Raw genomic sequence first — 15,588 nt, 5'->3', positions numbered from 1 at the left:
GCACCTGGTCTTCCTAGGTGGTCTCCCATCCAGGCTGACCTTGCTTAGCTTCCAAGAGCAGATGGGATCTGGCTTGTTCAGGGTGGCATGGCTGTAGACTTCTTTTAGGTTCTTTTGAGTCCAAATTATCCTACTCTTTGAGAGCTGCCTAGTCCATAAGTGGAAAAGCTAATCAAAACTTACGGGATGGAGCTTTTGGACTTTCCTGGGGTTTGGTGCAAAATCCATTTTTCTTCAAATCAGAGTGTCTGGTAAGCCTTAGAGATGAGGAAGCATCTCTTTCGCATAACCTAAGCCAATTTCCTAGAAATGAGAGAAAGATGTTTCAGAGAAAATAAATCTGATGTCTCAAAATGAGAAATGCTTGCAAGGTATATATTTCATTTATACAAATTAGTTCATTTAAAAAATAAATATACTATTCTATATGTGAGATACACATGCTATATTTAGGGTGCCATGCTTGGTGTTGTTTTAAAATATACGTATGTTGCTGATTAGGAAATTAGGAATTTACAACATAAACATCAGCTGTAAGTTTTATAAAAGTGCTTCTCACATATCTTATCTTAACAATAATGGTTCTGGTGAAAATATTATGTATTCCAGCACCTGCTGTTTAGGTAAATAAAGATTAGCAACCTTCCAGAAGTGATAAACCAAGACGCCTAGTTGCCAGTACTGCTCTGGTAAACTCTGGGTAGGGAGCTGCAATGGCAAGGGGCTCTAGAAAGCCTTGTTCCTTCTAGATATCGGCTTTGGATATAGTTATGAACTATATATAATTTTAAAGCTACATATATATAAAATTATAAAACTGTATTATTATATATAGTAATATAGGTAGTTAATTCTTAAAATCTAAATTCTAAGCACCTGTAGAGAGTAATAGATCTCATGGACTCACCATAAAGTTTCAACAATTATCAATACACAGTCAATAGTTTCATCTGAACCTCACCTATTCCTTAACCCCTACTGAATTATTCTAAAACCCAAACATATTAGTTCATCCATAAATACTTCAGTATGCATCTAAAAACAGTACCTTTTCAAAATCATATGTAGAATACCATTTATATTACTAAAAAATAATTCCTGGTTATCAGCACATTATGATCAAGTATGATGATTCAATTTCCTGAATGGGCTCATAACTTTTTTAGTTGGTTTATTCTAAATAGGTGCACACATTGAATATGGTTGATGCTTCCTCTGTAGGTCTCCCTGGCTGCCCCACGCTCTTTTTTCTTGTAATTTGTTGAAGAAACTAGGTCTCAGATTCTAGAGAATTTTTCTCACTTTATATTTTGTTGATGGCATCCCCATAGTGTTTAACATATTTATCTAACTCCCTTATTTCTTGTAAACAGATTTTTGAGGTTTGATCATATTCAAGTAGAAGTTTTAGCAATATATCATAGGTGGTATTGTGTACCTCCTAGTGCATCTCCAGCCAGAAGCATACATGAATTCTTTCTTTTTGTGCTATTCAGATAGATCAGTAGATGACTTTGGTCTGACTTATCCCTTAGAAAGTTCCCCATCGATCTTTCATCTATTGTTTTTGGTGTTACTTACCTAGACCTATTGTTTCAGTAGGGGCTGCAAAATGGAAGTATTCTTTTCCACATTAACTATATGGTTATCCTAAGGTAAAAGTTATACAGAAAATGTGGAATAAATGCTTGATTCTTTCCCTTTGCCAGTTTTCAAATTAATAGATGTAGGTTTAGAATTGGTTTCCTAGCAATTTCCACAGGTGACCTTTAAGTTTAAAAGCATCTTGAAGAACTCTTGTATTTTAACACATGGTATGTCTGGGTCCATTTCTAATTTTTCTTTTTGATGCTCAGATGTTCCATCTTTCATCTCTGGGAACTCATCTAAGTTAGCTCATGAGTCTTTTCAGTGCGTGCTCAGTGATCACTGGTAACTCCCTTTCTGACAGCATGTTCCAGATTCATTTTGAATGCCTCTGCCCCTGATTCAAAATGAGACATTCCCCTTCAAGATGCTCTGATTCCTTAAAAGAGAAATGCTTTGAGATCCTTAGGGAGGGTGGTTCATTGTTAATGGATTTATCGTTGCTGCCAAGCCTTTTCTGTGAACAAAGCTAGGAAATACATTCCTGAACTTAGTTTCCTTTACCTCAGCCTCAGCATGTAAATTTTTAATCAGTTGATAATTAATCAGAATTCCAAGCAGAGACAGCCAGAACTAGTTTTTTTTTTTTGATGGTATCTCAGTGTTTTTAATTTTATTTTATTAGTTTCAAATATGTAGTATATTGGTTAGATATTTATAAAGTTTATAAAATGATCCCTCTAATTGCTCTTTCTCTCCTCTGGCTCTCCACTTAGCCATTACATTACTGCTGACTGCATTCCCTATGTTGTGCTCCCCATCCCCATGACTGTTGCAGAAATGTTGCAGGAAAAAATCAGACCGGCAAGAAACCAAGCACCACTTGGAGAGTTGGAGAACTCAGGTTTATTACGCTGGCGGTCCCAGACGAGCTAGTGCTCTGAAGATCTGGGCCCTGAGCTCTGATACAACCTAGCTTTTATAGGGCTTATCTGAGCAATTACATTGGGCCAGTTGGCAGGGGCAGATTGCTTAATTTGTCCTCAGGCATTTACAGAGTGTGGGAGTTGCTATGGGTTACAGGCAGTTACAAAGAGAACTTAGGCAATACACCTGTCATCTAGACAGAACAAGCGAAAAGGAGGATGAGTCTTTAGTTAATTTTGAGGTCACCCTGCCCTTCGGCCTATGTGGCAAGCATATCTACAGAAGCAGTACATAGAGCTAATTATAAGGTTAGCGTTTCAAATGAAAATTCCTCTTCATGACCATCTATCCGTCACTAATTTGTACTTCTTTAATCCTTCACTCCATTCTTCCAGCCTCCCAAATCCCCTCCCCTCTGGCCATCACCAGATTGTCCTCTATAGTTGTGAGTCTGTTTTTGATTAGTTTGTAGCCAGAACTAGTTTTGATGAAGGTGGGATAAAAGGGGACACATATTCTGAGTATGGGGGTCATAATACAAGACCAGGGCTGGTATAGGATTCAGAGTCAGACCACAAAAGAGCCCTAGAGTCCTAGGACATGGAAGGAAGGGAGCACTATGAAGTAGAATGAAACAGAAAAGATGGAAAGACAGCAGTGATGAATCTAAGGTCCTGGCATGCCATGACAGAAAAAGAGAAATGCCTAAGACTTGGCTTTAATGCAACAAGAGTGTATCCTCATAGCTTTGTGGTTAAAGGCTGACAGGAGAGTTCAAGTAGTTTTTTAAATCTACTTCTTAGTGGACAAAGTCTATACTTTTGAAGTTCCAGACTCCTTTTTGGGTGTCTTTGTAGCTTCGGAATTTGGAGGGAATAGGAGTAACATATGTATGGTTACAAAGGTGGTCTCCCAACAGGGAGGAGAAACAAGATTTCCTCAATTATTTTCTCTTGCAGTTAAAAAAATTTTAAACATAACGATTTTAAGAAATTAAAAATTGTATTTGTTTAAGGATTTTTAAAATAACCTTTATTGATACATATTCTGTTATCATCTAGTTCATCCTTTCAAAATATACAGTTCTGTGATTTTTTAGTATAGTCACAAAGTTGTGTACTGATCACTACTAATTCCAGATCTTCATCATCCCAGAAAGAAACCCCAAATCCACTAGTAGTCACTGTTTTTTCCTCCCTTCAGCCCTAGGAAACCACTAATCTTTCTGTCTCTACAGATTTGTATATTCTGGGAATTTTATATAAATGACACAAAACCATACACTATGTGGCCTTCTATGACTGGCTCTTTCATTTATCCAGTATTAAAGGTTCATCCATGTTGCAGCATTTATCAGTACTTGATTTTTTTTTTTTTTTACTGGCAAATTTGATTCCATTGCATACACAGCCCAGATTTTGTTTAAATATTAGTCAGCCAAGAAATATTTAGATGGTTTCCACTTTTTGACTATTATGAAGAATGCTGGTATGGATGTTTGTGTACAAGTTTTTGAGTGAACATCGATTTTCATTTCTTTGGAGCATATACTAAGAGGTGAAATTGCCGGGTCATATGGTAACCCTATGTTCAATCAGTTGAGGAACTGCCACACTTTTGTCCAAGCGCTGTAACATTTTACATTTCCATCAGCAATGCATGAGGGTTCCAATTTCTCCTCATCCTGTCCACTTTTTTTATTAAAGCCATCCCAATGGGTGTGAAGTGGTATCTCATTGTAGTCCTGATCTGCATTTCTCTACTAATGACATTCTCTACTGAGTAATGACAATGAGGATCTTTGCATATGCTTATTAGCTACCTGTATATCTTCTCCAGAGAAAGTTCATTCAGCTCCTTTGCTCATTTCTTAACTGGGTTGTCTTTTTATTACTGAGTTGTAAGAGTTCTTTATATATTTTGGATACAATTCTTTATCTGATATATAAGTGCATACATTTTCTCTCATTTCATGAGTTGTCTTTTCACTACCTTGATTATGTCCTGTAAGTACAGAAATTTTTAATTTTGATGAAGTCTAACTTAACCATTTTTCCTTTTGTGGCTTGAGCTTTTGGTGTCATATAAAAGGTCACAACATAATTCCTATGCTATCTTCTAAGAATGTTTTAATTTTAGCTTTACCGTTTAGGTCTGTGATCCATTTTGAGTTAATATTGGCATACTGTATATGGAAGGGATCCAACTTCATTCTTTTGCATGTTGATATCCAGTTCTCCCACCATCATTTGTTGAAAAGACTATTTTTTCCCATGTTGGGTGGTTTGGGCACGATATAGGAAATCAATTGATGAAAAATGTGAGGGTTTATTTCTGGACTCTCAATTCTATTTCACTTATCCATATTCCCTTATATTCTTTGTGTTTTGCCATAGAAGCCTATGTTCTATGTTAGCATGGTGGTCAACTAATAACTGGACAGAGATTTCTTTAAATGAATTGCACCAATACGTTTGCCAGCCTTTGCTGAAGGACTGTGTGTGTATTGGGCCATCTCTGGGGTGGGCGGCGGGAGGTGAGAAGTGGAGGAGAAGTTAACACTGAATTAGCTCTGAGTCAGGAAAAAATAATAATAAAATAAAATAAAATAAAAATAAAAGGCAAGCAAGCCCTGCGAGTGGGAGTTTCTAGGGGGCAGCCAGGCAGGTCAAATAGTAGCAATTGCCTGGGGCTGGGAGTTTTAAGGTACTCCAAATTGATTCTGCCTTCTTCAGTGCTTGCTAGGCTGCTGGTTTCCATAGCTATTATGATTGTGAGGCTATTAGTTTTTAAGGCTACTATGAAGCTGAGAGAAGACAGAAATCAGTTAAAATTCCACGAGGCTTCCTGTTCTTACCATGATTAAGTTCTTTTTCTTGGATAAATACTACTCAGATTGTCACAAGCCTCTGGTTACTTTCTAGAATTCTGTAAAAGTTGATTTTAAGACTTTTTGGCAGTTTTCATCACTTTTATATATAGAGTGGATTTTCAGAGGTCCTTACTCTGACATACCAGAAGCTGGAACCTCAATTTCTGTAAGGATCTGTGGTTACCTACAGTCTGATTTCTTTCATAAGAGATCTCATTTATTTCAGTTTTCTAGGTCTGTAATCCCAGAAAGCTTTGCCTGAGTCTGGGTAACCACACCATCAGTGCCACCTACTGGCAGCAAATGTACACTATAAGAAAAGTCGATAAATAATAATTGAGCTTGGCTTGTTTCCCATTTTAAATGTGGATAATGTAGTATTTACTTCACCAGGGCTGGTTTGAGGGTTAAATGAAAAACAAAAAACAAATATAAGAGCATTTGGCAAGATGCTTGAAACACAGCAGGTACTCTTAAGATTAAGTTTGTTTTTTAAAAACTACTTAAAACATTCATCTTCAAAACATTTCCAGAGTACTTTTCAATTTTACCCCTAAAGTGGTCAGAACTTCTGACCAAGGTAATTATGCAGTTACTAGGGCATGAGAAAATCCTATAAAACTCTTCAATAGTTTTTTTATAGCTCTCAGGATTAAAATAAAACTATGGAATGCTGATTCTCAAACTTCAGTGTGCTTCAGAACAACCAGAATGGCTTGTTAAAACACAAATCACTGATATGGAATCAATAGTTCTGAGGTGGAGATTCGGAATTTGCACTTCTAACAAGTTCCTAAGTGAAGCTGCTACTTTTGGTTTGGAGCTACACTTTGAGAATCACTATGGCTTTTTAGAAATATTGCGGTAAAAGATACAAAACACAAAATTTACCGTTTTAACTACTTTTAAGTGTACAGTCCTGTGGCATTAAGTAGTCACATTGTTGTGCCACCATCACCACCATCCACCACCACCACCATTAATCTCCAGGACTTTTTCATCTTCCCCAGAGAACCACTGGTTTAATGAGACGGATAAGGCCCCATCTCATACCATCCTGTCCCATTCCTCTATGGCAGGCACTGAGACAGAAAGGAACGATATCTGGCAGTGAGGTAAAAGGACTCTGCTCTCTAGACAGGAAACAGAAATAGAATCAGTATTATTTCCTTAGGTAGCTGCCTTTCCGTATCCCTCTTAATTAGAGCAAAGGTGGTTTTAGAAGAATAGAACAGAAACAGCTGAGAGAAAGAAGCTGCCTCTCAGCTCAGTATGGATAATAATGATAAAGCAAAAATGTGAATATGTACATCTCCTTACTATCAGTCACATAAATGCATGTTTGGAGATATTCATTCATTCGACAAATAATAATTGAGTACTACCATGTCAGGCATTTTTCTGGACAATATACAAAAACAGATCAAAATCTATGCCAGTAGAACTTACATTCTACTATAAAGTGTGTGTGCATGCGTACACAATTAGCTAGCAAGTGCCAAAGAGAAAACATAACAATGGGGAAATGGAATGTTTGTGTGCTTGGAATGGAGTATGTATGCGTGAAATTTTACATAGCATAGTCAGGGAAATTCTGTTTGAGAATGCCACTTTTGAAAGAAGTGAGGGAGCTAGCTATACATATCTATATGCGGATATCTGGTAGAAGGCTATTCCAAATAGAAACCAAAGTAAATGTAAAGGCTCTAAAGTGATTCTAGGGACCACAAAGAGGTGGCCAGAGTGGCTGGAACAGTAAATAATGAGGACAGAAGTAGGATTTGAGATCATACAGGTACCCGAGGTGGAAGTGGGTGATAAGGACTTGAAGGCATAAGAGGTTTACCTAAATCAGAAAATATTTCCTAGTTTTTTCTTACTACAACTTCATACTGAATGCCAATAATTTTTACCTGATTAAAACATACACAAACATAATCTTATATATACTAGAAATAATAGGCCAATGTAAAAAAAACAATTTTAAAAAAGTGACATCACTAAAAAAACAAAAGCATAAAAGTTTTAGTACCATTATTAAGACCTTCTTTTTTTTAATCTCAAAGAGATAGAATATTTTGCTCCAGACATCCAAGGCAGAAATTTTCCATCCTCTGGTGGACCATAATTAAACACAAACATATAAACCAAAAGAAAAACAGCCCTTTAGCCCTCTGGCTGCTCTTGCAGCCTGTTCCAGGCTAGCTCTGCATCCCTAGGGCCCTAGCAGGAAGTCCAGATGAAGCCTCACAGCTGCTCCTAAGGCTCTGACTGGCAAATGCCTGGTTAATCTTAAAAGTAGAGGTTCTTGAATTTTAGTGTACATCAGAATTACTCAGAAGACTTGTAACACAGATCACTGAACCCCATTTCCAGAGTTTCTAATTCAGTAAATATGGTTGGAGCCCAAGAATTTGCATTTCTAAGAATTTCCCAGGTGATGCTGATACTGTTGGTCTGGTGGCTCATAATTTGAAAACCAATGCCTTAGAGGTATTGCTGCTAGTTGGAGGATATAATGGGTCAGCTGAGATGAAGCTGGTTCAAGTACCAGCTGGTTCTGCCCTATTGTCCCCTCCATTCCATAAAAAAGCCTTTCTAACCTCATGATGGACAGTGCAGAGAGATGGGGATGCCTTTTTTCCTCAGAATCTTCCATGATCCTCCTGGAGATAGCCACTGGTGATATGATCTGGGACATGACCAATTTCTGGGAATCAGGGATGATAAATGAAGGTTTAATGAATGCTGGAGGAGAAAAAACCTTTTAGATTATCTAATTTAGGGTTTTTTAAACTGTGTCAAGATCAGTTGTCAGGTGTGCTGCAAGAATGCTGCCAGTTATGAAGTTTGCCAGTGTTATGCTTAAAGATAAAATCATGGCATTTGTTTAAACTCGTAAAACTGTATATCACAAACAGCTTTGATATGTGCAAATTTTGAAATATCAAGCAGGACATTGGGGGAATCCCAGGATGGAAGAAGTGACAGATACATCTAACTGTATTAGAAATGTAGGATATAACCTAACCTTATAACCTTCATGTGGGAAAAAAGGAACTGACCTAAGTAACATTGTTTTGACTGGAAACTGTAAGACTAAAAACAAAAAGAACTATATATAAACACTAATTGGTAATTTTTTTCTTATAGGAGCATGAGTTAACAATTATAAAACTACAAGTATACTAGGGTCGAATAAGCAAATATATAGTAGATAATGAGAGCCAGGTTTCTCACTGTCAGAGAAAGTGAAGGTGGAAGTTCCAAAAGCAAGGGTGGAAGTCTAAAAGGAACCCCGTGGTGCTAGACAGTCAGAGAACTCAGAATGAACTCTTAGCTGTGTGTATGTGTGTGTGTGTGCACAGCTAATATAAATGTTATATATATTATTTGCACATATTTGTAAATATACAGGTATTAGATGGACAGATACTGATACAACACAAGCTTATGTATACACATGGCTTAGTATACATATATGTATTTCTCACTGGTGGGCCTGAAATCAGTGACACTTCAGTAGCAACAAGCACATTCAGTGCCCAGATCTTGGTTTCTAAATACCATTATCTAATAAAAGGAACTGGGCTCCTTGGAGAAAGATGGTTGATTCTAGGCTAGGGCAGAGGTAATACAAGATGAATCTGGAACATCCTGCAGCACCAGAAAGGAAAAAAGTTGTTCAAAAAACAAAAGGATGAGGGCATATAAAGGGACACAGGAGCTGATCTGATGGGGTCTAAACTGGAATAATTTGAGCAACAAAATAATATAGTAATAGATTATAATTTAGGGTATAAAATATACAAGTCCATACTGACCTAAATAACTGAATGAATGAATGAAGGCGGGGAGAAGGGACAAATCTTCCTTAAAAAAATATCACAATATGTATAAATACTCTTCCCTCCTGGATCCCTTTCCCCTTGAGTGTGGGTTGGATTTAGTGACTTGCTTCCAAAGAACAGAGTATGGAAAGGGAAAAATAGTAACTTTACAAGGAAGAAACAAACTGGCCAAGGTTAAAATTACCAATCATAAATCATGTAGAAATCATGTACTGTCTAATATGATGTGATGAGAAGGGCAATTTACCTCTGTGTTCTTTATTCTTCCCCAAACTCATAATCCCAGTCTCATCATGAGAAAGCATCAAACAAACCCAAATATAGAAACATTCTACAAACTATCTGACCAGTATTCTGTCAAGATCATGAAAATCATAGAATATGTAACTGTCATAGATAAGAGAATGAGACATGACAACTAAATGCAATGTGGTATCCTGGCCTGGATCCCCAAACATAAATTGGACAACAGTAGAATAACTGATGAGAACCAAATAAAGTCTTTTAGTTGATAGTAATGCACCAATGTTAATTTCTTAGTATGACAAATGTACTGTGGTTATGCAAGATGTTAACATTAGGGTACGTGCTATTTGCCCTCAGCTAGGAGTGTCATTGAAATACAGATTCTCAGACTCCAGCCTAAACCTTCCGATCTTCTGATGTAGGGCCTAGAAAAATATTTTTATAAGCACTCCAAGTGATGCCTCTGCATACTAAAGTTTGAGAAGTACTACTCTAGAAAAGTGGATTGCAAACTTAGCATATTGGAATCACAAGAGCATGGAAAGGGGGGAAAAAAAAAAAGAATGCACAGGGCCATCCCAGACCGATCAAATCCCAATATCTGGGAGCAGGACTCTGGCATTAATATTTTTTAAAAAGACTGTCTAAGTGACTCTAACGTGCTACCATGTGTGAGAATTGCTGCTCTTCAACACAGCCAGCCAGAGTCCCTGTTGAACATAAGCTATATGAATGACTGGGGCACACCTGCAGAACTTAATACTATGTCTCTGGTTGGGCTCTAAACCCCTCTTTCTAACAGTTAATTTACTGAAAAGAAGCTCTGCTTTACTTCTCACTTCTGCCTATCAATAACGTAGAACTCACTATACTGACAGTTTGGAATCCCTGTGGAGTATGCCAGCTTTCAGATTTTACAGAGGACATAGTGTCTAATACACCACTCAGTCTTTGATGACATGCAGTGTGAACTGTTCCACCTCCTGAAAAGGCTTTATTTCACACCCCTCCTCCACAGTAGCTGGCCTCCCCTCATGGGTAAACACAGCCACGGTTTCATTATTTCACAATGAATGACCAGAGCTCACAGAACTGGCTGATCCTATTGCCCTGAGGTGAGACTGTGTGCCCAGCCACCTCATTCTCTTTGCCTAGTGTTCCAAAAGGCCAGTAGCTACCATGACCTCCACTGGGAGAAGTTTGTTTCTGGGGCAATGATGTTCCTTTTTCATGTCACACCAAAAGATATTCTAATCTAAATACTTACATGGTTCCCATGCTAGTCCACAAATGCCTATTTAATCCTTTTAGAATTGAAATAAGGTATTGCTAGTCCTAAAATGTTTGCTATGATAGGAAAGAGCAAATCTGAGGAAGGAACTTTGAAAGTTTGTGGATCAGAGTTGATTTTAAATCTCAGGAAGAAAAAGCTAAATGTATGTCTATCCTGAGGATAGCAAGATTCATACACATGCACTGTCTCTTCAATACTGTATTTTATAATTATGATAAATTATACATCAAATATTTGTAGCTGCTCAATAGACCTAGTAGTAAGAATGATTAAGTTAGGGTAATTATGTCACTGAGAAGTTGGAGCTCTTATTCCCACCCAGAGCTCATTTAGAATATACAGAACCAATGATTTAGTTTGCATTTTAGAAGCAAAGCTAGACTGCCTTAAAGACTGGCCACTACAAAACAAAAGGACAAACCTGAAATATTAACTTGCTCTGAGCTTTTTCAATGATCAGACCTGAATGTCTTGATATCGCCTGTCTGCGACTATTCTGCCAAGGGATGGATTTTTTCTGGCTTCGAATCTGATTTGCCCTGCTCTTATATGTGGCACAGACTTCTGGATCTGCCTGCCAGACTACCATCACTCACAAGCCTAATAACTCCGCCTTGTCAATGAGGTCCCTGCAGATGTTCTAGGGCTTGGAATGTTAGTGATGACAGTAGCCTAGCTCTCCCTGGCTCTGGGTTTTGTGGCTATCCATGCTTCCTCATAGTGAGAGTCCATTTGTCTGCCATGCCCCAAAAGGGATTTGGGAAATAGGCGTAGAAGTTTTGAGCAGGAAAACAATAACAATGGTGTTTCCAGACGATAAATCTGATGCAGAATGCAGACAGGCCTGGGGAGAGGGAGAAGAGGAGAAAAGGAGGAGTGGGAAGACATGAATGTGGACCTTCTGTTAGGTGGTATCAACACACTGTATTTGAGTGGGGTGTGTAATGGGTACAGGTTAGCTAAGGCCCCTAGTAGAGATTACTTAACAGATGTGAAAAATACTTGGGAGGAAATACTGGCAAGACAGATGGATATAATGAGTTTTGTGGGCTGGCTAGAATCCTAATCACCATTTGTAACATTGGTTCTATGGGAAAAATCTTTTCGAGTTGAAAAAACAAACTTATAAATAAATCTTTGAAACCTGGCCAGTTTTGAAGTTGGGGGGAAACTATGGAAAAAAAGTCTTGCAGTTCTGTGTATCTGGTGGCCAAATTTCAGTGAGGTGGGCCAGTATACTTCTTGGTGAGTGTTTTTCCTCCCAGCAACATTGCAGCCCACTCCCAACAGGGGTGTGTGAAACTCTCTTGGCCTTAGATGTTGACCTAAATCAGCTTTGAGACAGAAACAGATTTCCTATCTCTCCATCTGTTTTTTCATCCTTCCCTGCAGGCTCGGAAGAACACTTATCCTTCCTTCACTCAGAACCAATGAACCCTTCCAACTGTGATCCCTCTTACTAAGGGATGTTGTACCAAACTTAGCTAACAACCTCCTAGATCATTCCTTTCTACAGCCCCTTTTCTGCCAAATGTCTCCTCGCTCTTTAAAACAAAAAAATAAAATAAAATAAAACTTGAAATCATAAAAGTAACAATTGCTCATTATAGGTGATTTGGAAGCTAAAAAAATGTATTAAGAAAAATAAAAAAGCATCCATAATCACTCTCCAGGAATAACAACTTGGTGTATTTCTTCCCGGACTTTGCTCCAGATACAACATATACATTTTTCATAATCACCTAATGCTATATTTTGCTTATATCATAAACACTTTTCCTAGCTATCAATTAAAAAATACTTTGATAGCTGTATAACATCCAACACAGATAAAAACTGAATTCAATCATTCTTGACAGCTGGATTTGTCTCCCATTTTTCACTATTACAAAAAATGTTTCAGTGAACAATTTTTTATGTAAATCTCTGATGGCATTTCTAATTATTTTCTCTTATAGAATCCTGGCAGTGGAGGGCTAAAGGATATGAGGGTTAAAGGATATGAACCCTTTTAAGATTCTTGATATATATAACGAACTGCTTTTCTGATAGGCTGAATCAGTTTACATGTCTATCAGTAGCTATGAGAATTCCTGTCTTATCACACCTCAGCAGCACTGAAAGTTCACTGTCTTGGACAAAACATTCACTTGTTCTCAATAGCTCCTATAAATAAAATGTTAATCTCTTTCATTTCATACCTCAAATGACTAATTAAGAGGCATGTATCTACTACCTTGACCTCACTACCCACCTCCCCCACTCATTTTACTAAAATTGTTCTAACAACATTAGTGATCTCTTTTTAGTCATATAAATGTATTTTTTTAGATCCTCATCATTAGCTCATTTGACTCCACTCTATCCATCTTTGACCCTACTGATCTCATTCTTCTACAAGGACTCAGTCCCTCCTGGCATCCTCTCTATTCATCTCTGATCTCTATGATCTACCTTCTTTAACATCCTCTTTGCCACTTCCTGCTACTTACATGTCAAGCCTCCATAGGTTCAGTCTTTGCCTCTGTTCCACATTTCTCTCAGGGAAGACTCTTCCATTCTGTTTTAAAAATCAGCTCTACACTGATGGCTCCCATATATTTCCCTAACTTTACTCTACCTTTGTTCTCAGGTCTTTGAGAGGTCCCATCCTCACCTTGTAACTCAATGCCACCTACTACTCAATAACAACACCATCCTCTCTACCAAACCAGTATCCTTTCCCAATTTTCTTATTTATAACAATGGGGCAACACACCTTTGAGTCCTACACACTCAAAAACATCAGTCTTTAAGTCCTTTCTTAAATTACTCTATGTCTCAAAATCATATCCCCGGCAGGATAAAGTTAAAAGGTGAGAGATTTCACCATACTACTCAGAACCTGAAATTTATTATTTTTAGAATTTTCCATTTAACATTTTCAGACCACGATTGCTCACAGGTAACTGAAACCATGGGAAGCAAAACCTCAGGTAAATGGGGGACTAATGTACACAAAAGATTTTAGGCGAAATAGCTGAACAAATGAATGAAATCAATCTCTTTTAGTGGAGGGGCTATTTGTTTTAAAGGAAGTAAATAATAATCTCCCAGTATGATACATGTTTTCCAGTCCATTCTCCCTAATAAGCCATGTATGTAAAGGATAACTTTTTTTCTTTTACATTACTTCATGTACAATGTATATTTACACTATTTCTATTGCCAAGTTTTGGGGGATTCTTCCTTCAAAATTTGAATTAAACAAATTTTTAGTAATTTGATACCAAGGAATAAAAGATCAATCACTATGCCTTATCAAACTTATAAAGGTGACCAAAAGTGATTTGCTTTGGTGCTTAGAAAAGAGCCAAGAGGCAAACGCTGATTTCTTAGCTCCTACTAAATAAAGGCTCTGCCGGTTCCGCAAGAAGGCAAATTACGCTCTGGCTCCAAATACCCACCCATTATACAAATGTCTACTAGGAAAACAAACTGCAGATCCTTCATTTACATAACACTTTCCTCCAAGAAAGCACTTAACTGTAGAACTGTTTAAAAGAAAAACATATCCTCCTTTTTAAGAAAACAATTACTATTATTCTGTGAAACCTTAAACCCCTTGCTTAATCAGACACTAAATGGGTAGGAAACCCCGGACTACGTCTTCTCTGAAAGCACGGATAAACTCGCGAGATACAGGGCAGGAGGAGACTCAAGTAGAGTAGCGGAGGGGAGAGGTTAGGTGGAAAGCTGAATCAGGCAGGCAACGGGGGAGTTCTAGGGATAGCAGGAGCATTAAAAACTGAGCTCCAAGGAGGCTGGTGCTGAGGGAAGGAGTTAGGGATGGAGAGAGCAAGGGATCATAAGGTTGATGGGAGCTGGGTGGATAGAGAGCCAGGTGTGAGGGTCAGTCCGGGCCAGCTCCCAGTGTCTGCTTAGCAGTTGCTCGCTCAACCCTTGCTAGCTCCCATTATTACTACCACGCAGGTAGGATTCCGAACAACCTAAGGGGAGTGCGTGATGGCACCAAGCAACTACCAGGCCTGGGGAGGCTGCAGGACTCCAAACCCAGTGGCCAACCTGGCTTCCCGCCCGCCCCTAGACCAGCCCACGTCTCACCCGCCGCCAGGCGCAGGCCGCGGAGGCTCCCCATGGCCGCCTACTCCGACGACCAGCAGTGCCTGGCGGGCGGCGGCGGCGTGGATACACTCAATGTCACCGAGGGCAGCAATGGGAAGGACGAGGGCGGTGCTGGGGGGGCGGAGCGAGTGGGCCGTGCGTGACGTACTGGGCGCATGGGCGGGGCCCGCGTGATAGGTGGAGTTTGCGTGATGCTCGGGGAATGGGGAACGTGCGTGACGAGTGGAATGTGCGGGAGGCCAGTCTGGCTGGATCTTCCCGGCCCAGTGTCCTGGTTATGTCCTTAAAATGCTCTTTGGGAGTCTGAATGTAGTGGACCTTTGCAGCATTATTCTTTGCATGGAAGAAAATACCCGTTTAAAATAGAAGTAATGTGCTCTATTTTGTGAACTGTTGACTCCTGAAATCACACTGTCTACATAAATCAGTATTTCAGTACACTGTTCTTCCAGTGTTTTCAGTGACTATACCTTTATCAAAAACATGACTGGGCCCAATGGCCTCCATCCTTTGTTGGCTTTGAGACTATCTCTGGGGCTGAGAAATTAGCATGTGTATTTGCTATTTTGTTTTCTACTTAAACCTATTTTTGTAAAACTATATATTATTTCCACATCTAAACTTATTCAATTCTTATCCACCCGCCCCGCCAGAAATGCCTTTTCTTGCAATTTCTTAGTGATTTC

At 38.7% G+C, this 15,588-nt stretch overlaps 1 protein-coding gene across 1 annotated transcript in view; it reads right to left on the bottom strand.

Annotated features, from left to right (window-relative positions):
* FAM162A (family with sequence similarity 162 member A) overlaps window positions 1-15,032 on the bottom strand; it is a 22,465-nt gene extending 7,433 nt beyond the window's left edge. Inside the window, exons 1-2 of the mRNA XM_006905560.3 lie at window positions 14,882-15,032; window positions 184-303 (exon numbers count right to left, since the gene is read on the bottom strand). Of these exons, the coding sequence (XP_006905622.1) occupies window positions 184-303; window positions 14,882-14,915 (154 nt within the window). The 5' untranslated portion in view covers window positions 14,916-15,032. The remainder of the gene's footprint in view (window positions 1-183; window positions 304-14,881) is intronic.
* Window positions 15,033-15,588: the final 556 nt, after the last annotated feature.

The sequence above is a fragment of the Pteropus alecto genome, unplaced genomic scaffold (genome assembly GCF_000325575.1).
Source record: "Pteropus alecto unplaced genomic scaffold, ASM32557v1 scaffold251, whole genome shotgun sequence".
Taxonomy (NCBI): Eukaryota; Metazoa; Chordata; class Mammalia; order Chiroptera; family Pteropodidae; genus Pteropus; species Pteropus alecto.
The sequence above is the reverse complement of the archived record's forward strand: the minus strand, read 5'-3'. Positions and strand labels throughout refer to the sequence as shown.